Below are 26,944 nucleotides of genomic sequence, written 5' to 3'. Positions count from 1 at the left end.
AGGAGCATCAGCTGCTTATCCCCGCCGCTGCCCTCACAATACCTCCAGTCTCTGAATCAGAAACACTATGTTCTCTTGGAAGAGGGGCCTTTGCGAGGCAAAAGAAGCAGCCGTGGCCCGGGTGGCATCCTTGGATACTGGAGAGACCAGAGAGGAAAGGTGCGCTTCCGGTGCAAACAACCAGGTAAGCGCACACGGTGAGTCGCATCGCGGACCCATCTTGGTGCTCGATCTGAGTCGAGATGCCTGGAAGGAGAGGACAACATTGACGGAAGCGTCACAGTGACGTAAAGCAGGCGATTGAATATTCACACCCACTACCGTTTCCGCATATTGATGCCACAAGCACCCCCCCCCGCATCCGATCACAGAATTATGCTGGCTTGGCTCGGGAATGTGGGCTCAGATGGGTGGATCAGAGGCAGCAGAGTTACCTCACCTTGCTCAAGTTCGGCCAGTTCCTCCAACAGCGGCGTCAGAAGCTCGTTGACATTGCTGGGAAGCACTCCTCCAGGGATCAGGGCGGCAGGAATCACATTTTCGTCCAGTGTTCGGAGCGCAGGGCTCAGGTTAAGGTTGATCAGGGTCACGAGCCAGGAGTCTTGGGGGAGCCTGCATCAGGAATCAAAAGCCACAGCATTGAGCATTCCAAAGGACTAGGCGTGCCGCATAATGCTGGAAACCATTGCTAGGCGGATGCGGATTTTGTCCGAATACGAGTCGACAACAGGAGGGTGGAAACGAGCGGGGGTCGAGGGTCATTGGCAGGTCATTGACAGGTCATTGACAGGCCATTGGTAGGCGATTGCCGAAACTCACAGTCCGTTGGATTGAGTCAAGCTGACGTTGAGAGCGAGCTCAATATCTGTATCTTGATAAAAATAGCGCTTCTTCTGAAGTACTTTGTAGTAGTTTCCATCAAAGATATCCTGAAGGGAAGCTGATGGCCATGGCATCGGTTCGACAATAGGATCAGGCGGGATAGACCAGGAAAACGGCGCAGAAACAGGTCGCAATCAATACTTACCATCATTACGGGGCCGATTCACTCGATAGCGCATCTCCTCTACCTTGTCTGGATTTTGGAGCAACGACTGCAGCTGGGGGGTGATTGGATAGCACACTGTGGATCCGGATGTCTCCGCACGGCTTGGCCTCGACGCTGGTTCAGGCCCGGTACTGAGCCGGTCACCCGACCTGTCGGCCAGGGACCTGAGCTCCTCGAAATAGTGAATCTTTTCGGCCAGGGTGGCGGGGTTCTTGAGCCACTGGGTAAGCTCAACGGACTCGTATCGCTGGACTGGGCGATCGTGACTTGGAGCCAAAGGAGAGGGTCTTGCCTGAGCGAATACCGTTGATATCGGCGAGGGCAAAGGCCGAAATCGAACAAGCATCAGAGTCGAGTAAAATATCGCGATCGAGCAAACCGCGGGCATGTGCGATCCAGCTGAATCAGATATGAGTGTGGAAGTCGATCTGGCCCGTGGCCAGCAATCCACTGCGCACCAACGACGGGGAATCTTACATTGCCTACAGGGGTTGGCCTCATAGTTGGCGTTGTTGCTGAATCGCCTTCTGAAGCAGATTCTGCTTTGGTGAGGGTTGTCGTCGATGTTGATGTTGACATTCCTGCCGCCGCTGTCGTTCGTGTTGGTTGGCGTGAGCCAGAACGGTAGTCACTAGCTATCGAGTAAGCGTCCATCAAAGGCGTCGAACTTGAGACGACGGATGCTGCGAGCCCAGAGAATGAGGGGAAGCAAGTCGAACCGTATCGAACCGTATCGAACCGTATCGTATCGTATCGTATCGTATCGTATCGTATCGTATCGTATCGTATCGTATCGTATCGTATCGTATCGTATCGTATCGTATCGTATCGTATCGTATCGTATCGTATCGTATCGTATCGTATCGTATCGTATCGTATCGTATCGTATCGTATCGTATCGTATCGTATCGTATCGTATCACAGCCGAGGAACGAGTCCGGAGTCGACGAGCGAAGCGAGCAATTCAGATGACGCATCGATTCGAATATGGTTCCGAGATAAAAAGAAGAAAATAAAGCGAGATCGTTAATAAACCACGATACGCCAACTCCACACTCCCTCGGTTGCCCTCGCTGGAGTCCTTGAAGCTCGAGGCTGGAGAGGGGTCAGGGATTACGCACAGTAGTGCAGATCTGAATAGTCATCCGTCGACCGTGTACTCTGGCCCGAATGGAGCTTTGGATCTGGATCTTGCGCAGCGACCGTCACGGGCGAGCGAGGGTTGCTGTAGGGAATATAGCGATAGGAGACTTGTCCTGAGTGGTTGGATGGAGGATGGGCCACAAAGCGGGGCTCGTGAGGACCTGCCCTTGCAGCAGAGGAGCTCGGCGGAGGATCCGCTGGTGTGCGATGTGGATGCGATGAGGCCGCTCCAGTGCCGAGATGGGTGTTGTGTCGGGTATGGCTCATGGGGAATCCGCAGAGATAGAGGACGACCGGGTGCGCCAGTACTGCAGTAGTCGATCCAGCAGATGCAGTCGATCGGGCGGGTGCAGTCAATCGGGCGGGTGCAGGTCTCCAGATGACGGGCAGAGCAACGAGCCGTTCGATATCGCAGAACAGGACAGGACAAGACAACACAGGCGGACTGCTGCGCACACACCCTGGGCGGAAATGCATCCGGATCGAATGCGATGTTGCGGGGCATGGGTTGCGGATGTTGGGTCTTGGCTTGACCTCCGTCCGCACCCCTGTCCTTCACACCATCGTCTGCCCGGATCAACCTCGCACACCTCTGATTTCCGTATCTATCGACATGGCTGGTCGTTTGCGCTTCTCCTTCAACACAACTGAGCCGGCCCTCTTGTATCCAGACGCCTTCAGTATCGTCTGCTTCAACGACGACTTTCGGCTGGCACTCGATCTTCCCACCATCAGGGCCCTGCTCCTCGTGTGCAAACGTACCCGGCTTCTCCTGGGCTCCAAGGTGGCTCGCTTCTGCGCCTGGTTCCTGAGGGAAGGGTTCCGTGATCCCGACGGACAGCTGCAAATCGGCCTCACAGCCAGTGAAAAGATTGCCCTCTCGCTTCGCTGGAATGATCAAACCGCAGCCTACCAATCCTGGGTAGTTGCCCAGGTCAACCGAGGCAGCGCCGCAGCCACGTTTCTCCTGGCTCAGACACTCCAATCCGATATCGACAAGCGTTTGGTGACAGACCGAGTGAAACGAAGGGGTGTCCGTCGGAGAATTACCAAGTATCTGACTAAGGCCACGAACGGAAACAGCGCAATCGCCCAGCTTCGCTTGGCCAAGTTTTATCGCGACGGAATCGGACTCAGTCAAGACCACACCAAGGCCGCCGAGTTGTATCTCAATCTCGCCAAGCGCGGATGTGCAGCAGCCCAAGTCGGTCTCGGTCGATGCTATGAGAATGGCGAGGGTGTCGTGCAAGACTTTACCAAAGCCATTGAGTGGTACATCAACGCTGCAGACCAAGGAAGCGAAGATGGCCGTCTCCATGTCGTGTTCCTCCGCGGCTGGTTCTCGCTCATTGGCTATGGCCTCGAACAGAGCGACGTTGGCGCTTTGAACGACTGGCAGGAAGTCAGCGCAAAATCCTCTGACTCAGTCCTCAAGCCCATTGCCACCCACATGGTGGGATGGATGTACTACCTTGGCCGGGGCATCCAACAAGACCAACAAAGAGGTATCAAGATTATTCGCGAGAACAGATCGGACGACTTCCGGTTCGGCGAGGGCGAATGTCTGGCTGGGTACAGATGTGTCAAGTCAATGTTTCCCGCAGCCACCAAGATCTATCAACTCTGTCAACTGGGATCCGAGCGAGACTGGCTCTGCAAGCATCTTATGGCCGTGTTTCTGGCTATTGGATTCGGAACCGTAAGGGGAATGCAGAGAGCCACAAGTATCTTTGAGCAACTCGTCAACGAAGGTCACAGCGACAGCCAGCATTGGCTCGGGCGGTGCTGGTTCTACGGCTGGGGAGTGTCACGAGAACTCCCAAAGGCAATCGAGTGGTGCAGCAAGTCTGCCGAGCAAGGCAATTCGTATGGGAAATGGGGAGTTGCTCGGTGTTACTACTGGCAAAATGATGTCGCCGAGGACTTGACCAAGACTGTCGAGTGGTGTCGGTTGTCGGTCGAACAGGACAATCGGTACGGACAGTTCTTGCTCGGCAGTTGCTACCAGAAAGGCGATGGTGTGGCCAAGGACATCGATGCTGCTGTCTTCTGGCTCCGCAAGGCCGCGGACCAAGGCTTCGAAAGGGCCATCGAGAGTCTCAAGGAGCTCGGCAAGTGGCCCTGATGCACGAGTTTCTCCCAAAAGCCAACTCGCAGCATCTGTGTCGCAGCGGGCGATCGACAGAGAGGCAGAGCATCCAGGCAAGCCATCCAAGCGAGCAGCATCGACTCTATTCCGTTTCATCTCCTTTCCGATCGAGTGGCAAGGTCGATCGAGGCTGTGCCTGTTCCTCAATACATCTCAGTATCCACAGCGATGCGGTTTCGCGGCATTCACTGATTGACTCGCCGGGTCAGAACGGGCAGGAGCCTGTCTCTTGGGCGTGTCCACTCCGAACAAGTCAGAAGCCAATCCAGCAGCGCAGTGCAATGCAGGGCAGGGCAATGCAGTGCAGAGCAGAGGATGTTCTCGGGTTGGAGTCGATGAGGGGCGTGCGTGGGCTGCAACCAGGACAGAGGGATGCGAGGAACACAGCCGACCAAGCTGTTGTCTCGACATGCACATCTCAGTGCGTCTCGCCATTCGCAAATGATATCGCCATGCGTTGCCACAGGTCTCGACCTCAACCCACCCACAAACACCGAATTCGCCCACATGGCAACAACAGAACGCGAGCCTGTCCTCGTGCCCCTGGCGACAAGGTGAGCACAGAGGGGACAACGGACCCGGATGTATCCCTCTTCTGGGACATGGCGCTGCTTTGGGCGCTGCTCTGGGCTGCTGCCGCCTCGACTGCACTTGCCATCCCATCTCTCCCTCCATCTGGCCCTCCCCCTCCTCCCATCCCGCTGACAACAAAATTCGCCATGCTCGGAGAAGACCTGCAGTCCAAGTACTCGATCGAATCGACTTCCGAAGAGCTCTGGGAAGTCCTCTCCCAGCTCGAGCAGAGCAAGATTGAGCTGGTACGGTGCTGGTGACGACAGAGTGTCCCCTTGGCTGCATCGAGCGGCCTCGGCCGATATCGCATATTGCACATGCCGGCTCATTCCTTCCACTCTGGTGTCCCTCCTGCAGGCCGACAAGTACCACCAGTCCGAAAAGTTCAACGCCTTCCAGCTCTCCAACTTTGAAAAGTATCTCCAGCGTGACAAGGGCAAGCCGGGAGAACAGAACTGGAGGAGCCAGATCAATCTCCACCAGTTCAGGGTCAACACCGCCAGAGACCAGTAAGATTGTTTGTTCCCTCCCTCCTCCTTCGTCTCCCTCCTGCAGCAGTGTCTGCCTTTCTACTGGCTTGCCATGTTGACGAGCGTCCCATCCTGACACTCCCGCGGCTAGGTTCCGTCGCAGCACCGCCGAATTCGACGAAAAGATCCGATTCATCAACCAGCTGCTGGAAGAAAAGAAAGTTGCTGGTACGGCGCAGTTTCTCCCCTCATTTCCCTTCCCCCAGCCAGCCAGCCAGCCGACCTGGTGTTGCGCTTGGGTCGTATAACACACAAACGTGCGCCTGGTCCAAGCCCCGCTCTCAAACAACCATTCGCCGATCCTCACCCCACTCTGACTCTGACTCTGACTCTGACTCTGAATCTGACTCTGAATCTGACTCTGATTCCTGTTCATCTTTCGTTGTCTCCTCGGGTACAGACCAGCGTGCCATCGAGGCCACCGTCGAGACCGTTTCCAAGGACCTCAGCCACTTTCGTCTCGAGACCGCAGCCAACTTTGATGCGGTGGCGGCCCAGTTCCAGAAGCAACAGAGCCAGCTGGACAATGCCCTGGCCGAGCACCGAGCCGAGATCAATGCCAAGCTGCAAGCGATCGAGCACACCGTCGCCCAACAGCAGCAGTGGACCGAGGACCTCTACGGCCAGTTCTATTCCCTCAAGAGCGACCAGCAGCTCCTCATGGAGGAGTACCACCGCAAGCAGCGCGACCTGAACGAGAAAAAGTACATCGAGGTGGACGAGGGCCTGTGCGAGTTTTACCGGACGGTGATCTCCAAGCTCGTCGAGGTCTTTGTGGCCTGCAAGTCGCTCAACTCGGGCATGGTCGTCCGTGACAACTACAGCCAGGCCGACAAGGTCGCCAAGTACATTGCTCTCGCCGGCGACCACATTCCCCTGCCTGGCGCTAGCGCCGTCGTGGGATGGATTGCCAAGGGTGCCCAGTTCTATGCCGACAAGGTCGAGGGCGATCGCATCGCAACCGTTTCGTCCTTGACCACTACCACGGGCGAGATCGACCAGGTAGATGCTGGAGGCGAGACGCTCGACTGCTTGTGTACGGTGGAGAACCTGCGAGGCGACAGCGGGCGCAGACTGTGATGGATCCTGGCCTACCTAACCCATTACCACTTTCACCCGCCGCCGCACGACCAACGACAGCTCTCCGAAGGCATAGCCCGTGGCTTCACCTTCAAGTACGAGGAGCAGATCCGCGCCCTCCCTCTGCCCAGCTGCAGGCTCTTTGGCGAGTGCATCGTGCAGTACACTCTGCGCTATCTCTGGGGCGCCTCCGGCAACGACCACCACCCGTCGCCCAGCAGCTCGGGTGATTTCATCACCGACATCCTCGAGGGTGTCCACTTTGTGCAGTTCAAGTCGGGTCTCTTCAACCTCACGACCCACAAGATCCCTTGCCGCATCCCGGGGGTGACATGGTCGGATGAGGGCATCATCAAGCACTGCGGCATCCGAACGAGCTCCGGCCGCCACTGGGCCGGTGGCGAGGCCAAGGCCCTCAAGTATGGCTACTGCCTTGCGCGGAAGGAGTTGGCCCAGAAACTCGTCATGTACAAAGAGCCCGGCCGATCTCCCTCGCGGGTCCTGTACCTGAGCGAGAAGCAGCTCGCCCGCGCTATCTGAGCGGCCCAAAGCCAGCGAGTGTTCGAGGGGTGGGGAACGTCCAAGCTGCTGACGGTTGGTCCCATCTCGGTGTGGGATGGATCGGTATTGGTGTGAGACGGCGCAATGCCAATGTCAATGTCATTTCTTCAGCGTCAAAATACAAGCACAGCCCCCTTCGCCAGTGCGACTGCCATGTGTGGATGAAATGCGATGCTGCGTGCATGTAGAGCTTGAACCAGGAGCCAACGGGTCTTGGACCATGTACGAATGGAACTCGGATGACAGCGCTGCCAGAGACACATATCCAAACAGCCATCGAAAATGGCTCAGGACACGGCCAAGCAAGCACCCCCCACATCCAAACCCGCTATACCTCACACCAGAGTTGCGCTTTGTAAAATCGACAAAACAAATTCAAAGTCGTGTTCAAATTAGAGAAGACAGTCGACTACCACGTTGGTTCTTTACGAGCGCTGCCAGAAAAAGAAGGACGATCGGGGAGACAGCCGAGGAAAACGAGCTGGACGGATAGAAGAAAGCAACAAAGAAAGGAGGGCTAACGAGTTGAGCACATGGAGTGTAGAGAGGAATCGGCCAAAGCGAGCCTCTGCGCTCTCCATGTGTGGGAGATCCAGAGGAGTAACGAGTTCGATGGCTCAGTAAAAAGCCGCAAGCACGGCACCCATGACAACGAGACCACCGACTGCCGATCCAGCAGCCCAGCCCCAGGAGCGGACGCCGAACATGCTGCGGCCGGATGGGTCCTGTGCAGAGAGGCTGTTGAGCATCTGAATCTCGCCCGAAATATCGTTCAGCTCGCCCCGGAAGTCGGCCGTGTCGGGCACATCGCCAGAAACAGTGACCAAAGCGCTGAGATAGTTGACAAACTGGGAGCAGACGGGGGGAAGCCGGGACATTGTTGCCGGTTAGAGCACGAAGTGGGCCAAGATAGACGGAGCGGCTGACAGGCGATTCGGCTCAGGCATCGATCCGTGCCAATAAGAAGACGCATGAACGGCTGATGCCAAGAGGCGTGGCCGATTGAGAGGCTGTCTTGCATGTCTGGGCCATGGTACTTGATAAAGCAACAGAACGACGGCACACGAAAGAGCCCCATCCTTCCTCCTTGGCCGGGCCGCTGCTCTCATCCCCAGGACGACCAACAAACCAAGCAAGACACAGGCAAACACTCACGTCGCTGGTGATGCCGGTCTTGTTGTAGATGGAATCTGCTTCATCGTAGGTGGTCACCAGCTCGAGCATGCAGTGGTTGAGGTCGACCTCGGACGCCAGGGCTGATGCAGCAAAATCGATGCAACAACGGATCAGACAAACGGAAGCCATGCACACAGACGCAAGTCGGAACAGAGACAGCAGCTGTGTTTGAGGCCCGGCCCCAGCTGCCAGAGTCTGGCTGCATGAGTCTAGGCACGACCAAAGCACGACAAGCAAGCCGTGCCCATGCTGTCAGACCGATAACAACCCGGGCCGTCGGAAGGGGGAGAGGGACCTGTTGCGGCCCAGGTGAAGCCGAAGCAGTTGCGACGCTGGAGAAAGCGAGACTCACATCTCAGATCCCGCCATCGCTGCAGCAGAGATCCCTCCATGAAGACGGGAGCCGAGGCCGAGACCGAGACGGCCGAGAGCGAGACAATGAGAGCGGTGGAGATGCTGCCGGGACGCATGGCAGGCAGGAGACCGATGCAGATGGCGAGAGATGGTGAAGGTTGGCGAACGTTGCCTGGAGCCGATGGCTTTGAATCTGTTTGCACTGCCCAGCGAGACACCAGCGAGGACACACAGGCTGCGCGCGGCCGGCACAGGCGGTCCCGGCGAGAGGACCGTGCGGTCTCGCTCTGTCCTCGGTCGTGGGAACAGACGCCAAGTCCAAGCGAGGGCAGTACTTCCCTCCGGGGCTGGATGGGCGTCTGCGATAGCCAGCCATTTGCAATAACAAGCGACCGCCTCGGCAACCTTCGAGTGAGAGCACCCGAGTCCCCAACATCGCCCCGCATTGTGGCATCGCAGTTGAGATGTATTCAGGACCCAGAGAGGGGGGGTCGCACTCGGTTCAAAACAGGGCGTCCTGTTTCGATTTGGATGCGCTGAAACGTCCTATCCGTCCAGAACCCGTGTCGCCATGCAGCGCGATCGCAGGTGTCGGTGATGGTTGCGGAAGGCTGATCATGCCGTGCCAAAATAGTGCTCCTCCAGGCAGCGCTCCAGCCGGCTCAGCTGTGCCCACAAGGTGCTCGCGTTCGTCAGCGACTCGCCATGAGTCTCCTTTGTCTCTTGGTTGACTTGAGCCTCGATATCCTACAAGAACATTGACCTATTAGCACAGTTCGGTGGTATTTGCGACATTTCAGGCCGGGGAGAATGGCACTAAGAGTATCGCTTGCGTCAATAGGCCATGGTGCCCCCCCCCTGTCGCTGGTCCCCTCAATGGTCAGCGAGTGCTCACCTTGAGCCGCTCGGTTCTATCTGGGCTTGCATCTTGGTCATCGTCGCTCAGCTGGAATACCGGCGAACTGACCGGATAACTCCGGGGGATATCGATTCGGCACTGCACAGTGCGCCCTGATTGAGGGATATGCGCGCCGTCCGTCAGCTAAAGGAGCGAATCTCTGAGTTCCAAAGAACGCCCAAATCATGCGCCATCGCTAATCGCAATCCCATACCTCCTTGGGAGCCGTTGCTTCCCTTGGATCGGCGTGCGATCAGGAACGTGAAGCTCTTGGCGCATCGGCGGCTGTTGGGCTCGGCCTCCTGCCACTTCCGCATGTCGAGATCCCCAAGTTCAAACCGATGAATGGGGCCTGCAGAGCCTTGATTGCCGCTCGTTTCGTATCCGTCGTGCCCGACAAACTCGGCGAGCTGCTCCTCCAGCTGCCGGAGATCGGTCCATCGAGCCAGGATGAGCTCGAGGATCCTTCGGAAGTATATTGGTCGCCTGGCGTGATGTGAGTAACCGCACAGGCTCTGGCACCATTCGTAGGCATGTCCACGCGCCTTCACGGAGTCAAATCGGACCCCAGCTTCGATCAGCCGGTGTGAAGTCTTGATGACGAATTCACCATCGTCCTGGTCGAGGAGTCCGCTGAGAAGACATTGGTCGATCGGAAGCAAGTGCGAGGCAGATCCGTGCGTTTCGGGGCAGCCGGATCGAACAACGACAAGATCCAAATGCATCAGGTAGACAAACTCCAAGGTCGTGAGGATCGATTTGGGCTCTAGAGGGGAGCACATGAATGTGGGGGTGCAGACACGCAGCACACAACCACAGAGACGATACCGTCCGGCACAGAATGTGTCAGGAAACTCCAAAACCTCAAGCACACTCAGATCGGCCCTGGAATGAGACCTAGCCATCTACCAGCCATCTACCAGCGACTGTGTGCCATGCATTGCCGAGTGCCTCCCATATCAACGACAACAACGGGCACTTTTATGCTGCCGCAGATACCCTCCGGCCAAGCGCCCCCCTCCCTTCAACTTACCATGCGCCGATAGTACCGCCACCTGAACCGACATCGGATGCGCCTCGTAGAATCGCTCCTGTTCGGCAGCTACACGCTTGACGCCCACAACCTCGTCGCCACCAACGTCGTCACCCGCCCCGGGCCCGTCCGTGTCCATGTCATTCGAAGATTTCGAGGGTGTGGGCAGCGCGGGGGATTCGCTCGTCGAGTGACCGTTGATCAATTCCAATGCACTGGCCTCGTCCCCGACAACCAGGATCTCGACTGTGTTGGCTAGGGCATCCGACAAATGCACGAGAATACAGAGACGGTGGTAAAGCCAGCGAGGAGATAAGACTCAGTAAGCGTTTGGCGAACAAGCACGTATGAACCCGTCGATCCAAGAGAGATGTGCACGCAGACATACGATATGACTCGCTGTATCCAATCAAATGCTTGTAGAGCGACAAGAGCGGGCTCGGCAGACAGCGTGCCGTTTGGTTGTTCTTGCGGGCCGTGGACACTTCCACGCCCAGCTTCTCCTGGAGGGGCAGAGTCGACTGTACGGCGCAGGTGTCGGTAAGTCAGGAGGCTATCCTCCGAGAGGCAGTCGATGATATCGCACGAGAAACTAGCGCAGTCAAGCACAATCCCTCGCTTGCTGGACCGAGGAGGAAGTACCTTGACCACGCTTTCGAGATCCCGGTCGATCTGGTCCAGTTCGGTAGCCTTGGCGGCACTCTCTTTGGCAAGGGCATCGCGGACCTCGATCAGTCGCTTCTCTTCCTCCGACAGTCTGATGAATGATCGACTCGCTTAGTACCGCCAGTCCCTACTCCAGGCACCGATCCAGCAACCAAGCAAGACAACACATCCCCCTTTCGCCTTACCTGATCCGCTCAGCGAGCTCCATCTGTAGCCGCGCCAGCATCCTCGCGTGAGGATCGAGGCCAGCGTCGCTGTCCTTTGAGAGCGACTGGAACTCGCTCTCCGAAATCAAGTCGATGTCCTGATAGATGTTGCTGGTGAAACGAAGAGCGAACCGTCAGAGATCATTGTGGTCCAACCATAAGACTCAATCAAATGACGCGGCTCAGCACCGAGCAGCTGTCTTCGATGACGAGGGGCAGGGGGTTATGCAGAACCAGCACCATAAGATACTGAGTGGACATGCCCATCCGAACCATGGGGCGTCTGTTTCGCTCCGATAAATGCAAGTCGAGTGTCCGTCGATCCGCCACGCTGGTCGAGCAGCGATGAATGACGGGTATCTGCTGCCAGGTCTTCAACAGCCGCACAAAAATACCGAGACAAAAGGAGCAGCCGATTGAAAATGGCCCGGCGGTCGATCAGCACCCCCCGCTCGTCGAGTCAAATCGGGCGCAGAGAGGCTCACCTCCCATCCTGGCAGAGCTCGATCTGTCGCTTCAGATGGAGCCGCTCATAATTCAGGTTCTGGAGCGAGATCTGGGAGCGGTCGAGGTTCTGCTTGATTTTGCTGGTTTGGTCCTTGGTGGACTTGGTGTGCACCACTGTTGCTCGGGAGATCTGCAAGAGATCGGCAAAGCTCAGGCTGATCTTATTGAGCAGGTTGACGGTGTTGTTGTGGAGACCGGCCGGGGGAACGGGCAGTCCGATCGGGTGCTGCTCATAGCAATGGCTCAGCGACGACATTTCGGCCTTGAGCGTTTCGACAATCGCTTGGAAGTCCTCCAGGTGAGGCAAGAGCTCTCGCCCATCATCTTCGGCCTTGCGTTTCGAGTGGCCGTCCATTGTCAATCGACGAGGTTGTATGCTGGCGGGATAGGTCGAGCAGGTGAAGGCTGTGACTGCTGAAGCAAGATGGATCTAGAGGCTGTGTGTTTTTGGCAAGGCGCAGCGGCAGTGGCCACTGGAGATCCAGCTCGGAGCAGCGCTGGATGCAGGTGTCTGCGGCAGGAAATGTGTATGGGACGGCCAGCGAGAATCCCAGGCGATCAGATGGAGTGAGGGATGTGATTTGCATTTGCGTCCGCGTCCGTGACGAATGACATTTGATGGGCGGGTCTGGGTGGCCTTCATCTGCCTGGTCATCCGACGGAACAACAGAGGCTCAGGCATATGCCGTGCACTCACGCATACATCACTCGAAAGAGCGCTCGGCGTGCATGATTTACACAGTGAGTACATCGGTGGCCTTTTATCTCGCCGGCCTGCCCGAGGTATCAGCACAAACGGCCATTAATGGATGAAGCCGAAAAGTCAAGGCCAGCACGCACTCCGTCAACCGCACATGTGATTTGAACAAGCCATCTCGTCGCTGCCTCGACGGAAATGAATTGTTTCCGCCGAATGATCTATTTGGCATTCATCAGCCTGCGTGGTGCACTGGGCGAGATCGCAGCATCGGCAGCACGTATGTATGCACGTAATGACACACGTTGGGAGCGACCGACTCGACAGCTCCACATCCAGCAGCAAACGAGTGAATCAGGCCGAGTGGTTCAGAGGTGGAAATCAATCGTCTACTTTTTGAGGGCTGCAAGTCCTGGATGAGGCCAGCGAAAGATGGTTCAGCCATGAACTTGAAGTGGCCACAATCGCCTCACAATGGCTGCAGGAGTGCGATCATCAGGAGTCGTCCATCAACTTACGCTTCTCCAAGTCATCCTGAACGGAGTCAAGTGGATCAGGAGACACTGATGGTCCAGGGAAGGCATCTCTTCCAGGCAATGGCGCCGAATGGATCGAAAAGGTTGGACCCTGATGAGCGATCGAACACAAAGCGACATGAAAGGTGAGACGGAAGGAGCGATATTTGATGACGGTCAAACGATATGTCATGACACTCCATCGATCTGCTCTTTGACAGGAGAGCCTCGCCCGTGATCGTGAGCGTAGGAATACATATGCCAGAAATCGGGACATTCATCCTAGAACTCGTACCCCCCTTTACAAGCCATGAGCAAGTGGGGGCCGCCGAGATGCAAGTGCCAGGACGGCCAACCTGGACACTGTGGGTGTCAGGCCATCACTTACCGTTTGCGGCAACGAATCAGGCCCAGGAATAACAGCAGATCGAACTGATCGGACATCCGATGGCCCCGGAAAGTTCAGCTGGCTTGGGAGGAGAGAGACGGTGGGTGGTGCATATCCAGGGGCGTACGGTGAAATCGGTGCACTGGCAAGGGCGTCCTCGGGGGAGGGAAAGTTGAGCCTTGGGACTCCAGGCGTTGCAGCCACAGTTGTCGCTGCACTCGGCGGATGGTAGAGCTCAAACGGTTGTGACATCGGTGTGGACGCATATTGCACAAGTCCAGCGTCAGGTCCAGTTGGAAGATCCGGGATGGGTCTATGGACATGTTGGAATGTTGTAGCAAGCATCAGAGAAAGTCCCTGGCGTTACGACACGGCTCAAAACTGCATCGGCTCGGGCCACCGAGCACGGACGAGCCAAGGCGACAGGGATCACCAGCAAGGCGAGGGCAGTAACAACGCCGAACTTACTCGAGGTCCTCCTCGGGACACACAAAGTCGACTTTGTAGGCCGCGGCGATGGCATTGAGATATTGATTGACCAGCAATTTCTCCGGTGTGCATACCCTAAGCTTGTTCACAACCTAAGAGCGACAACGATGTGAGGGTCAGGAAACGAGCAGGAAACACACGCACACCAGAGGATCATAGCATCGAAGTATTGGCATCCTTGACAGATACTGAAGAAATCGACGAGTCTCAAATCCAACAACACGTTGCGTGCCAGAGCATGGATCATACCCTGGGATTGACGATATCGCCAATGTTCTCGATGGCTGCAGACGCAAAGTCGCGTCCGTATTTGAGCATGAACTGATCCCGGACCTGGGAGAGCTCCTTGACCTCCATTCTCGGTGCGGCATAGATGATGGTGTTGACTGCCTCAGCAATGCCGGGATCGCAGTGTCTGCCTCGGGAAAGTCTGGTTACCAGAAGGACACACCGGATTCTGGAGCTCACGCAGCAGGACGAGAGCAAATGCCAGATGGGGAAGAAGCCGTCGTGGAGGGTGCTGACCTCATCTGCTCGACGAGGCCGAAGCGAGCCAAAACTAAATCGCAATACAGCTCGAGAATCTCCATGGCCTCGACATTATAGTCTTCGCGAATAATGTATTCCACCTGGCGAAGAGATATGAGCAATAAAGAGTGTGAGGAAGTCTGGAGTTGAAGAGACGAACGCCTGCAGGTGGTTGTCGAGGAGTGCACCGATCTGAGATTTGCATGGTGTGCCTACCCGGACTCGGGCCGACTCAATCTTGCCCTTTTCTAAAAGGACTGCGATTTCGCGCCGGGCCTGCTGGGCCATCTGGGCCTTCTTTTGTTGGAGGAGCTTCAAGCGATTGAGTGACAGCTTGAGGAGCACCTGGGCGAGGAAACGGGAGATGCCGAAATGGGCCAAGGGAATCAAATGGAGGTTGAGCAAGGGGTTGAACATGATCGAGACGCACACACGAGCGGCGATGGTGCTGGTCGTGTGGGTATGCGGATATGCGGATATGTGGATATGTGATATGTGATATGTGATATGTGGGTCGAGAAGAATGGCGGCCAGCGGGAACGGTGGCGGGATGGTGCAGAACCCACACAGAGGCCCAGCAAAGCTCATGCAGAAGCCCACACAGAAACGCTGTAAAACCCACGCAGATGCCTTGCGGATGCCCTGCAACAGTCAAGCACAAGTCATGCAGAAAACAGGCGAGAGCCATGGCGACTGAGCCGGGGGAGGGACGCCGCGACACACCTTGGTTTTGTTTGCATTGAAGCTTCCGGTGCTCATGGCGGATGGAGTTGGCGACGGGGAGGAGCGGGAATGTCCGAGGCAAAGGAACAGCGGCAGGCCAAGAAGGCCTGTGCGCAGCAACAGCCAGCAGCAACAGCCAGCAGCAACAGCCAGCAGCAACAGCCAGCAGCAACAGCCAGCAGCAACAGCCAGCAGCAACAGCCAGCAACAGCCAGCAGCAACAGCCAGCAACAGCCAGCAACAGCCAGCAACAGCCAGCAGCAACAGCCAGCAACAGCCAGCAGCAACAGCCAGCAACAGCCAGCAGCAACAGCCAGCAACAGCCAGCAGCACACATCGATGGCCACGACCAGTCCGAGCCGTGGCTGCTGCAGGGGTCTGTGAAAATTGAAAATTGAAAGCGCAAAGGCAGAGACACCAAGGCGCTTCTGCATGTGGCTGAGAGATGGCGATGGGAAACAGGCCAGACGGCAAGAGTGAAAAACACACGGCAGAGCCAACACAGGTTGGTTGCAGACCAAAAGAGAATGGACGAGGCGAGAATCGAACTCGCGGCCTTGGGATTATGAGACCCACGCGCTGCCGACTGCGCTACCCATCCGTTGGTTGTGCCGTCATTAATTTCATATCCTATGTTACTGTATCAATATCGACGAACTATTCTCCCAGAGCCACCCACCACACCACCATCGCAGTCCCGCGATACCAAAATCTTATCTCCGTATGCTGATCAAACATGCATCGTCATACCGTCACCTATCTATACAACACATCGCACATCGCACATCGCACATCGCACATCGCACATCGCACATCGCACATCGCACATCGCACACCATACACACCACACACCGCACACCGCACACCATGAACAGGATTTTGCCATAGCTGGTTGTTCGGCGACTGGGGTTTTGTCCCTTGAATCTTGTTCCTTGAGTCTTGAATCTTGAATCATGAATCTTGGGCTCCGATTGCGCCGCCTGTGAGCGACCGAGCTCTGCCCACCCAACTTGTCTCGTTGCTCAGCTCATACCGCCTCCTATCGCGCTTCCGGCCCCTGCGTGCCTCGTCTCGATTCTCGATGCCCTTCGTGTCTTCTGCCAGACCAATACACGACGCCAATTATGCCCTATTCTGGGGCTGTTGCCATCGATACCTTTCCTGGTAAGTGCATTTTTCCTCGGCCGTGTCTTGATTGTTTCAAGAGTGAAGTGGTACTTGCAAAACACCAAGCACCCACCCCATTGTTGGAGCGAATTTGCTGATACAGATACCAGAGGGTCTCGGTTGATTGCGGGCACTGCCGCCGATGGCGTCACGGTATTGCGGCGTCCAACCGGGCAACAAGATACAGAACAGCAAAATCGCCACTGGTTCCGTCGGCAATCAACCGAATGAATGGATAGAATGAAAAGGGCCATGGGAATGCACGATACCATCCGAAGCCAGCCAACCCAGCCGCGGAAGAGGAGGGTGGTATGGAAAAAAAGAATGGCCCAAAAAAACGCCAAGCAAAAGTGCATGGTCCGGGAATCGAACCCGGGTCTGCCGCGTGGCAGGCGGCAATTCTACCACTGGACCAACCATGCGAGCTTGACCTTGATCTCAACTTTTGGATCCACAGGCACAGGCTCTCCGTCGCTCTTTTATTAACAAACCGCTCAACACTCTCAACCAACGACCCCCTCCACATGCCCCCGACCCAAACGGCCATCAACGAGATGGCCATAGACACCTCGGGCAGCCCTGCTGCCCAAGAACCAGGCCAACCGGACGAAAATCGCAGCCTAGGAAGCAACGGCCATCAGGTCAGTAGCGCCAATATCACCGAGGCCACCGAATCAGCACCCACCAAAAAGCACCGCAGGGATGGTGAGCCCATCCAGCTGCACGTCGGTCGCAAGAAGACCGTCGAAGAAATTATCGAAGAGCTCTATGCAGATTCGGCAATCTTTCCCAACCCGCCCGACGTGGTTGAAGAAAAGAAGTGGGCCCTCTCGATCCTCGAGAAGGCCAAGAACAACACTCTCACCGACCAGGACTTCATCCCGGTCGATTTCAAAGACATCACCTACCGCCGCTTTAGGTTTGTCTTCGCTCTGAAGGCAGACCAAGTTCAATGCTCCCGTTGCAGAGGGAGCAAGCCCCCCGCCTGGCGTATCGACGACGCCCAGCACTCGGTCGTCTGCAAGAACATGCTGATGAGCCCGGACGCCGCCACCAAGGTGGAAGAATGCGGGAAGCATTTTTCCATCCTCGTATTCTGGGGCCTGATGACCCGCCATGACGAAGCCGGATGGAAGCTTTTCGAACAACGGGCCTCCCTCGCCGATGCCAGGGCTGTCGGGAAGCGCGTCTGCGCCACCGACATGCGCAAGAAGCAGAGTCCCCAACAGCAGCTTCAGCACATCCAGAGTGAGCTTCTCAAGAAAGCTCAGAAGATTAACGAAGAACTCGCCAAGCTGGACCTCAGCAAGCCCGAGGAAGCTGCTAGAATCAAGGCCCTGACCCAGAGCGCCACCGAGTGCATGCAGACGCTCGCCTCCGAGCTGGAGCATGCGTCCCGGGCCATCTCGGAACGCCCAGCTCCGACATCCTACGCAGCAGCCGCCCAGCGGGGTGCCAAGAAGCAGCCCGACAACAAGACAATCGACGCGCGCAAGCTGGCGGCCCTCGAAAAAGTCCACCAGGAGGCCGATGCCGGCAAGAAGAACGAGGCCATCGGCGCCATCCTCCGCGGCCGTGACCCCACCGACGGCAAGTGGCTGGTGCCCAAGACTGCCACGCCATTCAGGATGATCAGATCCTCGGTCCCTGTCGAGGAAGGACCCTTAAAGGATAGGATGGACAACGCCGCTTGGGTTTACGTCAAGGGTATCCCTCGGGGTAGCTACCGCACGATCAGACAAGCTTTCAAGGAGAAGGGCTTTGCCACCAACCAGATTCTCAATATCAGCTTTGTCAACAACAGCGTCTGTGAGTTTGTTCTCAGAGACAAGAGCTCGAGAGAAGAATTCTTGAAGCACATTACGGACATGAAATTCACTGAAGTCGCACACATGGACGTGTCGAAGATCACCGAGGCCGAGAAGGAGTCCAAGAAGCTCCAAATCAAGAGCTTCATTGAACGCGCTGCCAGGATATGTGCGGAATCCAATGACCTCCTCACGGCGACCTTGTACCAACGGAAGATGAACGACCCAGCCGTCGCCGAGCAGATCACTGCTAAGGCGAAGGAACTGGCTCGCAACAAACCAGGCCGCCAAGAAAAAGGCGGACGCGAAGGAACCACTCCTCCCCGCAAATGATGCAGCCCCAACCTACGCCCACTATTAGGTTCGCGACCCTGAATGTCTGCGGACTTGAAACCTATATACACGAGGTTATCGAAATGGTAAAAGCAAAAGACCTCGACTTTATAACAGTCCAAGAAACGTGGCTCAAACCACAGCAATCCATCGGACCTTACAAGAACCTCATAGTTTTCGAAACCCGAGAGCCATATGTCTCTGTCGACGGCCTCGCAAGAGGCACCGGAGGAATCGCCCTCATTCGGAACCCGAAAACCACCAACCTCGAAGACTTTAGCAACTTCCGCGTTGGACCTCATCACACGAGCATCTGGTTCAAGTTCCGAGGCATCGTCTTTGGATCTTTCTACCTCAAGCCTGCTCTATCAGCCAATGCGGCAGCCCTGCAAAAGTTCCGAGAAGCCCTGTCGGCCATCAAGACCAACACCACAGAAATGAACAAACCTATCCCATCTGTGATCATGGGCGACTTCAACACCCGCATGGGCCAGACAAGCAGAGACACCCATGAAACCGCCAACCGTTTACAACCACTGCGGACAGCTGTAGCGGGCGGCTTCCTGGAATTCGTGGATTCGACCAACCCCACGGGGCAACACTGGACCCACGTCGTCAACGGGAAGAAACCACAACACTCAGTACTGGACCTCTTCTTTGTCTCGACGGCACTGAGACACAACGCCAAGACGGTGACGGTCCACTCCAACGATACCTGTAACTCAGACCACCGCATGGTGTCGATGGAACTTGAATGGAACGCCGCCAGAGAGCCTGCCCGCCCACCAATCCTCGTGTGGCGAACCAACAAGCTCGAAGATCCCGAAACCCTCCAGCAATACACGGAAGCCTTTAGAGTCCACCACCCAGTAGTCGTAGAGCAGATCACACAGCTGGGAACCCGGCTACCACAAGAGGATGGACCTATGGCACGCGAAGACGCCGAAGCCCTCGTTGAATCTGGGTGGAATATCATCAAGAACCACGTCACAGCGGTGGCACAAATCGTCATTGGGAAGCGAAAGAAGGATGGCCCGGCTCCCCGCAACGGCTTTTGGACACCGGAAATGGCTGACATCAAGAAACGACGAAACACGGCTTATCGAATCGTGAACCGGTCGCCACAAGGCTCGAGAATCCAACTGCAGGCCATGGCCGACTACGAAAACATGAACAACAAACTCAAGGACCTCATACGACGACAGAAACGCGCCTTCTACAACACCTGGGCCCAGTCTCTCTCCACCAAATCGGACTCTGAGCTCCTCAAGGAAATCAGCAAGCGAGACAAGGTCAAAAGCGGCTTCTTCAACCGGTCGATTCTTCCGAACGACCAAGACAGCATGGACCAGTACCGGGCCCACTTTGGGAACATCTCAAGTCGTCTCGGTGTTCAAGAAGCCAACGATACACCGCGTCCTCAGGAAATACTATTCAGTCGCCTCTTGGGCCGCGAAATCACAGCAGAAGAAGTAAAAACAGCCATCCGACGCATGGGGAAACACAAGGCCCCTGGGTCCGACGGGATCAGTGCCGAGCTCCTACACCCAGTAACCGACCAAGTCTCGGATTGGCTGCGTCAGCTCTTCAACTGGTGCATGTGGACCGGCATCGTCCCTCAAGAATGGAATGTCGCCATCAGCCACCCCATCTGGAAGAAGAAGGGCGAAGAAGAGGACATCAAGAACTATCGCCCGATCTCTCTGCTACAAGTTGTCCGAAAGGTATTCGAAAGGATCTTACATAGCCGACTCCTCCAGGAGATGGGCCCCATCGACATCTCCCAAGGAGGCTTCCGCAGCAACAGGGGAACCCTGGACCAGGTATTCGCACTCGATTCAATCGTCAAGTTCCTACAGAACGACGGCCACACCCCGTGGATCGCGTTCATGGACATCAAAGCCGCGTACGACTCAGTTGACCGGGATCGGCTCTGGCACAAACTCGAGCAACGAGACATCCCCCCGCATACCATCCGCATCCTACGCGCGCTCTTCGACAACGTGACCACCGCTGTTCTCGTGAGCGGCACCAAATCCCGGCCGTACTGGCTGGAGATCGGGCTGCTGCAAGGGTCGGTTCTTTCACCCACCCTCTACAGCCTCTTCATGGATGACCTCGCACAGAACCTACGAGCAGTCACATCACCCAGAATAGGGAACCTCATCATCAACAATGTCATGTACGCGGACGACATGGCGTTGGTAGCAAAAAACCAAGAAGACCTCCAAAGACTTGTTGACATCTCCGAAGCACACGCAGACGAAAACAATTACGCTTTCTCTCCGACCAAATGCGAAGTGCTTACCGCGGAAGCAAACCCGACCCCAATCACACTCAAGGGAACACCTCTTAGCTTCGTCACCAGCACCTACAAGTACCTCGGGGTGCAGTTCGGCCCTGATGGCATCGACGCAGAGGCCCACGTCACTCAACTAAAGCACAAAGCCCAGTTCCGAACCAAAGAGCTCAAGGAACACGGCATCTTCAGCAAGTCAGTCTACCCTGGACTGATCGTCAAAATCTACAAGGCTTTCATCCGGCCCCGTCTGGAGTACGGCCTTGCCATCGTCAACATGAAGGGCCCGATAATGAACACTCTACAGGGGTGCATGCTGGACACACTGCGATCGGCACTCAACATCCGCCAGAACGCGTCTGGTCCGGCTGTCATGACAGCCACAGGAATCTACACCATGGCGACCAGAAAACAGATACTGATGATCAAGTGCTTCGGACGGTGGTTCGACAGGAAAGACGACCCAGGATATCTTGGATCCCACGTGCTCAAGTACATCACCGAGTTGCCCCCAAGAAACCCAAACAAGAAGATACTCTCCAAGCTGACCGGAAGCGCCGCATGGAAGGAGCTCGAGAGACAGCACCGAGACTCCCCAGACAGAACAAGACTGGACCTGTTTGAATCTGGAACTGGCACCGGCACACCCATCAAGAAGGCGGTGATCGTTCACAGTTTTGAAAAAGAGCGGAAGCCCGAGAAAGTAATGTCGATCGCAGGCACCTACAAGTGGGAAGGCGACCCCATCCTGACAGCGCGGATGCCAGTAGCAACAGTTGCCCAAGCAAGGAGAATGCTCCTGTGGCGAGTCGGGTGTTTCCCACCTAAACCCGACAAGGAGTGCAAAAAGACCGGACCCAACGGCCCCAAGGTGTATGTCAACAGAAAACATGCAGCAGAATGTGTCCGAGCCAAGGACCGACTCGAGAAATATGTTCACCCCACATCGATCCCCGAAGGCATCACCTACATCGACCTTGCAATCGACGCACTCCCCAAGTTGGCTCGAGTGCCAACAAGACCACTCACCACCGATCCTGAAAAACAGAGAAGATGGCGTGCCAAGCGCAGCCGAGTACTGAACAACAGACCAGCGATCTGGCTGGATGTCGTGGCGGTGCTGGATGACATCGCAACCAAATGTCTGTCGTGGACAGCGGCCCCTCGGGCTGACCAATCGCAGCAAACAAGTACCTGAGAAAGAAACCCTCCCAGACGCATGAGCAGACACTTGGACAGGGAAGCCGGAGCTAGAGTCCCAAACTGTCACTGAATGGATGAGTTCGGCAAAACTTGACATCGCCGTCCCTCCGCAAACAGGCCCCATGGGATAGAGAGCTGTACACCGACGACCCAAATGTCCCGGTTGGCAAAGCCAACACCCAGTGCCAGAGCCCAAAAGGGACGCTAAGGCAAAGTCTTTAATAAAGACCCACCTATTGACTGGACCAACCATGCTTGGATGATAAGGTTATTCCAATATGCTATATGAATACAGCAATGCTTGACGCCGCAAACGCAGCCATGAGCCACTCATTCGACACCACAACCACTGCCATCAGCATTTCATTCGACACCGCAACCACGGCAATCATTGCTACCACTGTTACCACGGCAACCACGGCAACCACGGCAACCACGGCAACTACGGCAACTACGGCAACTACGGCAACTACGGCAACTACGGCAACTACGGCAACTACGGCAACCACTGCAATTCATTGCTGTCCGCTCAAAGCCAAAATGCGCTGTGTACTTTAACCCATTCTCCCGCGCAAGTGATCAACTCTGTCTACAATGCGACATCAGTATATACCGAATAAATAAACACCCCATTTCTGCTCACGGATGCCTTCTCCACTTGCCCACAGGGAGCGGCCGAGCCGACACAGCTTTGCGACCACTCTTCGGCCGCAGGCACAAGCTGCCATTTTTCGAAGCTGAACATTGATCCGTAAATCCGACGAGAATACTGCGCATTACACAGACACATATTTCCGCGCCCGCTTCAGCCACGTAGTAAATTGTACAACTTCGATTGAAGATTATACATGGTCAATATCTGGGAAAGGACATCCAGAGTGTAAAATCGCATGTACTTCGTTTGTCCATCCGTTTGGCCATCCGCTTGACCATCCGCTTGGCCATCCGCTTGATCATCCGTTACCTGTCCCCAGACGCGAGATGTGATGGAGCCGATCGATATCAACCATGCACGTATGATCACCCAGGTCAGCACTCCATATCAATCATACAATCGTACAAGGGCGATCTTGTTATGAACCAACGTTGGCGGGAACATATCCGGCGCGCCCTGAACCGCGCGCGCCACGACAGGATATCTTCCTATAAAGCCCATGCTCACCCCAAACCAGTATTACTCCTTGTTCGAGGATATTCTTGTTCCTTCATCATAATATATCTCTTCACGTATACAGGCTTGCTGTTTCTCCCTAATCTTCCCTAACAGATCTCCCGCAATGTCCCGATATCTTGTTGACCGTATGGTGCTTTGTTTGAGGGATAACTTTGAACAGAGACACCTCAAACGAATAGCGGCCACGCCTCGAATGAGCTGCGGTGGATATTCAATTCCGAAATCACATCTAAAGATATGATTTCTCAGGTCTTGTAGTACTTGACTGGACATGAGATACTTGACATGGTCGCTCCTTTGCAAACGGATCTTTCGAAATGGCAACCGTGGTGAAGACAATAAGATATCACATTTGGAGCCTCCAAAAGCCAACACCAGTGACTCAGAGGCAAGTGAGTCGTTGATATACAGACGCGAATGTCGAGAGCAAATCCCTTATATTATCCAAAGTTCGGTTTTTGGAGGCCAGCGTTGACAGGGATGCATTATTATCATGCGAAGAATAAATGGATCCAGAGCCATAAGTTGAAACGATCGCTACCCATCTGGCACTGTGACCATGTTGAATTGGGCAACATGCCGCAAATTTCGGCCTTTGGTGGATAGCAGTGGTTGCAGTGGTTGCAATGGTAGCAATGGTAGCAGTGGTTGCAGTGGTTGCAGTGGTTGCAATGATTGCCGTGGTAGCAGTGGTAGCAGTGGTAGCAGTGGTAGCAGTGGTAGCAGTGGTTGCCGTGGTTTCAGTGGTTGCGGTGTCGAATGAAATGCTGATGGCAGTGGTTGTGGTGTCGAAAGAATAGCTGGTGGCTGCGTTTGCGGCGTCAAGCATTACTGTATTCATATAGCATATTGGAATAACCTTATCATTCAAGCATGGTTGGTCCAGTGGTAGAATTGCCGCCTGCCACGCGGCAGACCCGGGTTCGATTCCCGGACCATGCACTTTTGTCTCGCCGTATTGTGATTCTGACTCTGATTCCGATTGTCGGTCTTGTCATGTCATACCAACATTTAAGTGTGTGTCCTCCATCACACCTGTTCCTCACTCGTCCGTGCGCATTATTTCTTTTATTTGGAAGGCTGTGATGTCGCTCGGCCGTCGTACCCATCGATACTGCCCGAGGCAATACGGAGGGCCTGTTGATATCGTCACCTGATTGGGCTTGTCAGCGTGTTTCAATAGTCCTATGAACGAGAATGACCACTCCTCCAACACGAATACGGCGTTCAAATAGATTCTTTTGGAACAAGCGATGACGGTAAAGCTTGTCTCACACTTTCAGCGCGCATGATTTGCTCGGCAGAGCTACGGATAAATCCGGCTGTGGTTGCTGGGAAATTTATCGGCATGATCTGACTCGCTCACAACTTGCGGCGCAAATATTGGAGCATGGAACAGCCGGACCATATGAGGCTCCTTGGAACCGCTATCCCTGGATGACTCGGCGCTAGGCCAAGTAAATACTCCATTTTGACGACCAGGTGCCGCCATTGTGTTTCGCAGCGTGGCACGAATAGAATTACAATATATATATAAACAGCAATTCAAAATGTCGAGGGTGGAGATTAGCGCTGGGGCAGTATGATGCGGCGGTGATGGAGCGGCATGGCGGTTGAGGTTGATAAATTTTGCCATTATGATCTCAATTTTTTTCGAACCTTTCCAAGAAATCGGCCGCATGGCCAAATGGATAAGGCGCTTGACTACGAATCAAGAGATTCCAGGTTCGACCCCTGGTGTGGTCGTTATTTGCTCTTGTTTTTGGACATCTGCTGTTCCGTGGCTCAGGTCATGGCTCCTGTTGACTTTTGAGGAGCCCGCCCGGGACGTGTGATTTTTCGGCTATGATTATGACTGGCATGGGGAATGGGGCGTGGCAACCGAACCTCGAACTGGGGGGGGGATAGTTTTATTTTAGCTTGCTTGTAATTTTCTCTATTCAAAGGCTGAGGGACATCTATACCTCGTCTGTGCTTGCAAATCACAGTCGTGAAGGTATGATAAATGTCAATCAGCCACACAAGTACAAGCTGTCGCTTTCCATCGTGCTCGGCTTGACTCTGCTCCTGTCGTCTCGGACGTTTCCGTCCACCATTGATGATGACGAGTAACCCGAACACTCTTCCAAGTGTCCTCAACAATGTTTTGACATTCGGTGTTGTCGATCGGATATCTGCATCTCACGTCGTTCGTTGTACCGATCGCGCAGCCAGTCGCAGTCGTCAGGTTCGAGCAGCTTGTCGACTGTCCCGAACGCTTTCGTGATTGCTCTTGTTCCAGCCGGGATATCCGAGTTTCGGATCTTCGACGGAAAACATTCACCTGTTGCATTCAATCATCCCCATCAACACAGCTCGGGGAGTGGTCGAGGCTCAGCGATTGCAAAGATTCTCCTCGACCTTGGTGCACTGCTTGCAGGGTCTGTACATTCCCTATGGATGGTCAGAGCGGTGCCTGTACTCAACTCGCTATCATGCTGCAGTAGCACCTCTCCACTTTTGATCCTCGCTCGACCCACAGTGCTTACCGCCTGCCGCTTGCTGAGGATCTCGAGGATCAGTCCCATTCTCCATCGTAGGTCGGATGAGCGTCTTGATGGTCCTCGTTAGAGTCTTGTCTGATGGCCTCGAGGCACCGGAACTCTTTGGCCATTCACATTTCCATGCCATCAGGTTTCCCTGCCATCAGTGTTTCTCTACCATCAGTATTTCCCTGCCATCCGTATTTCCCTGCCAACACAAGCACACCTTGATGTTCTTCTCTGGAGGTTGCGCGACGGGTTTTGATGCAGTCTTGATTGTGGGTGAGCATACGGACTCGGTGTGATCATGCATATGATATGGGCAGAGTACTTTGTGGATCATTCGGGCAGTAGCTTCCCCAAAGCTGACATGCGGCTGTGTGCATTGTATTTGTGCTTGGTTCGCACATCAAGGCAATGATGTCGTCCATCGACAACCACTCACTCACCACTCGCTCACTACTCACCACGTCCAGACCAGCTGAGTCCAGTTGGGCACATCGGAAGATCTGTGTATCTCCTCTGTGTCGCTGTCTCGATTCCCAACCCCATCTCTGTCTCGGCATTGGATCTGTGGGCCCTGATGGTGATCATCATGACAGTTGTCGATGGAGGACGGCGTTGCATGTCTGAGTGTGAGTTGCCGCCAAACCAATCGATATCTAACGCTGGTGGTAATGACAGATGCTGGATGTGTGGGAATGCGGGTGACAAGCATTGGTTGACTGGCACTCGATCCATGGATCCAATGCGATCCTGGTTTCGTGACTGTGCCACTCTCATTCCATTCCACCCATCTCGCCTGGACATCATCACTGCACTCTCCTCACATCCTAGTCTGTTGCATCATTCAGCCAACATGGCTCACCCGGCCATCGATGAACACTACCCAGATAGATTCACCATCATATGCTGCAACGACGGTTTCCAGCTTGCCCTCGACCACAACACCATCAAGATCCTGCTCAGAGTATGCAAACGAGCCCGACCCCTCCTGAGCTCCAAGATGCCTCGCTTCCACCGCTGGTGTCAGAGCATGGAGCTACTCAATCTGGAAGGACACCTGCGAATCGGTCTCACACCGAGCGACCAGATCGCCCTCTCGCTACACTTCGAGGATCAGGCTGCAGCCGACCGATCCTGGCTCGTTGCTCAAGCAGACCAAGGAAACGCA

The 26,944-nt window shown here is 55.2% G+C and overlaps 7 protein-coding genes and 4 non-coding genes across 11 annotated transcripts; 4 read left to right on the top strand and 7 right to left on the bottom strand.

The window, feature by feature from the left end:
- Window positions 1-614: 614 nt before the first annotated feature.
- On the bottom strand, window positions 615-2,576 carry BJ171DRAFT_538014 (uncharacterized protein). Its single transcript, XM_053112878.1, has 5 exons — window positions 2,170-2,576; window positions 1,526-1,731; window positions 1,028-1,340; window positions 820-940; window positions 615-688 (listed from the first exon to the last, which is right to left on the bottom strand). Exons 1-5 carry the CDS (start codon window positions 2,456-2,458, stop codon window positions 625-627), a joined length of 993 nt encoding a protein of 330 aa, XP_052961852.1. The 5' UTR covers window positions 2,459-2,576; the 3' UTR covers window positions 615-624.
- Window positions 2,577-2,736: 160 nt separating this feature from the next.
- Window positions 2,737-4,363, top strand: BJ171DRAFT_538013 (uncharacterized protein). Its single transcript, XM_053112877.1, has one exon. The coding sequence runs from the start codon at window positions 2,805-2,807 to the stop codon at window positions 4,314-4,316; it is 1,512 nt and encodes a 503-aa protein (XP_052961851.1). The 5' UTR covers window positions 2,737-2,804; the 3' UTR covers window positions 4,317-4,363.
- Window positions 4,364-5,059: 696 nt separating this feature from the next.
- Window positions 5,060-7,063, top strand: BJ171DRAFT_590272 (uncharacterized protein; the record flags this gene model as incomplete). The annotated part of the gene is made up of 5 exons (XM_053114474.1): window positions 5,060-5,158; window positions 5,271-5,422; window positions 5,535-5,611; window positions 5,844-6,445; window positions 6,584-7,063. The coding sequence occupies 5 exons, from the start codon at window positions 5,060-5,062 to the stop codon at window positions 7,061-7,063; spliced, it is 1,410 nt and encodes a 469-aa protein (XP_052961850.1).
- Window positions 7,064-7,701: 638 nt separating this feature from the next.
- On the bottom strand, window positions 7,702-8,730 carry BJ171DRAFT_605840 (uncharacterized protein; the record flags this gene model as incomplete). The annotated part of the gene is made up of 3 exons (XM_053115205.1): window positions 7,702-7,932; window positions 8,240-8,340; window positions 8,613-8,730. 3 exons carry the CDS (start codon window positions 8,728-8,730, stop codon window positions 7,702-7,704), a joined length of 450 nt encoding a protein of 149 aa, XP_052961849.1.
- Window positions 8,731-9,062: 332 nt separating this feature from the next.
- On the bottom strand, window positions 9,063-12,558 carry BJ171DRAFT_538007 (Fms-interacting protein-domain-containing protein). The gene is made up of 8 exons (XM_053112876.1): window positions 11,903-12,558; window positions 11,397-11,528; window positions 11,188-11,302; window positions 10,934-11,066; window positions 10,546-10,800; window positions 9,727-10,278; window positions 9,510-9,625; window positions 9,063-9,361 (listed from the first exon to the last, which is right to left on the bottom strand). The coding sequence occupies exons 1-8, from the start codon at window positions 12,277-12,279 to the stop codon at window positions 9,230-9,232; spliced, it is 1,812 nt and encodes a 603-aa protein (XP_052961848.1). The 5' UTR covers window positions 12,280-12,558; the 3' UTR covers window positions 9,063-9,229.
- Window positions 12,559-12,799: 241 nt separating this feature from the next.
- BJ171DRAFT_538002 (regulator of Vps4 activity in the MVB pathway-domain-containing protein) lies at window positions 12,800-15,400 on the bottom strand. Its single transcript, XM_053112875.1, has 8 exons — window positions 15,265-15,400; window positions 14,758-14,886; window positions 14,539-14,642; window positions 14,263-14,428; window positions 13,993-14,105; window positions 13,525-13,837; window positions 13,140-13,248; window positions 12,800-13,033 (listed from the first exon to the last, which is right to left on the bottom strand). Exons 1-8 carry the CDS (start codon window positions 15,298-15,300, stop codon window positions 13,011-13,013), a joined length of 993 nt encoding a protein of 330 aa, XP_052961847.1. The 5' UTR covers window positions 15,301-15,400; the 3' UTR covers window positions 12,800-13,010.
- A 392-nt stretch (window positions 15,401-15,792) lies between these two features.
- Window positions 15,793-15,865, bottom strand: BJ171DRAFT_t345. The gene has a single exon. It is a non-coding gene; the product is annotated as a tRNA-Met (tRNA).
- A 917-nt stretch (window positions 15,866-16,782) lies between these two features.
- BJ171DRAFT_t344 lies at window positions 16,783-16,853 on the bottom strand. The gene has a single exon. It is a non-coding gene; the product is annotated as a tRNA-Gly (tRNA).
- A 5,502-nt stretch (window positions 16,854-22,355) lies between these two features.
- On the bottom strand, window positions 22,356-22,802 carry BJ171DRAFT_481462 (uncharacterized protein; the record flags this gene model as incomplete). The annotated part of the gene is made up of 2 exons (XM_053108941.1): window positions 22,356-22,582; window positions 22,718-22,802. The coding sequence occupies 2 exons, from the start codon at window positions 22,800-22,802 to the stop codon at window positions 22,356-22,358; spliced, it is 312 nt and encodes a 103-aa protein (XP_052961846.1).
- Window positions 22,803-24,119: 1,317 nt separating this feature from the next.
- Window positions 24,120-24,190, top strand: BJ171DRAFT_t349. The gene has a single exon. It is a non-coding gene; the product is annotated as a tRNA-Gly (tRNA).
- A 731-nt stretch (window positions 24,191-24,921) lies between these two features.
- On the top strand, window positions 24,922-24,994 carry BJ171DRAFT_t350. The gene has a single exon. It is a non-coding gene; the product is annotated as a tRNA-Arg (tRNA).
- Window positions 24,995-26,944: the final 1,950 nt, after the last annotated feature.

The sequence above is a fragment of the Polychytrium aggregatum genome (assembly GCF_025602895.1).
Source record: "Polychytrium aggregatum strain JEL109 chromosome Unknown BJ171scaffold_114, whole genome shotgun sequence".
In the NCBI taxonomy this organism is placed as follows: Eukaryota; Fungi; Chytridiomycota; class Chytridiomycetes; order Polychytriales; genus Polychytrium; species Polychytrium aggregatum.
The sequence above is the reverse complement of the archived record's forward strand: the minus strand, read 5'-3'. Positions and strand labels throughout refer to the sequence as shown.

What these genes read in the sequence shown, in the direction of transcription:
- BJ171DRAFT_538014 (XM_053112878.1), bottom strand. Translation starts at nt 2,458, where the DNA reads ATGAGCCATACCCGACACAACACCCATCTCGGCACTGGAGCGGCCTCA. An exon ending in GGCCAACCCCTGTAGGCAAT is followed by an intron (nt 1,341 to 1,525) that starts GTAAGATTCCCC and finishes GTATTCGCTCAG; the next exon opens with GCAAGACCCTCTCCTTTGGC. An exon ending in GAATCGGCCCCGTAATGATG is followed by an intron (nt 941 to 1,027) that starts GTAAGTATTGAT and finishes CATGGCCATCAG; the next exon opens with CTTCCCTTCAGGATATCTTT.
- BJ171DRAFT_538013 (XM_053112877.1), top strand. Translation starts at nt 2,805, where the DNA reads ATGGCTGGTCGTTTGCGCTTCTCCTTCAACACAACTGAGCCGGCCCTC.
- BJ171DRAFT_538007 (XM_053112876.1), bottom strand. Translation starts at nt 12,279, where the DNA reads ATGGACGGCCACTCGAAACGCAAGGCCGAAGATGATGGGCGAGAGCTC. An exon ending in TGGATACAGCGAGTCATATC is followed by an intron (nt 10,801 to 10,933) that starts GTATGTCTGCGT and finishes CGGATGCCCTAG; the next exon opens with CCAACACAGTCGAGATCCTG. An exon ending in GGCGGTACTATCGGCGCATG is followed by an intron (nt 10,279 to 10,545) that starts GTAAGTTGAAGG and finishes GCTCCCCTCTAG; the next exon opens with AGCCCAAATCGATCCTCACG.
- BJ171DRAFT_538002 (XM_053112875.1), bottom strand. Translation starts at nt 15,300, where the DNA reads ATGAGCACCGGAAGCTTCAATGCAAACAAAACCAAG. An exon ending in TTGAGTCGGCCCGAGTCCGG is followed by an intron (nt 14,643 to 14,757) that starts GTAGGCACACCA and finishes TCTCTTCGCCAG; the next exon opens with GTGGAATACATTATTCGCGA. An exon ending in CTGATTCGTTGCCGCAAACG is followed by an intron (nt 13,249 to 13,524) that starts GTAAGTGATGGC and finishes ATCGCTCATCAG; the next exon opens with GGTCCAACCTTTTCGATCCA.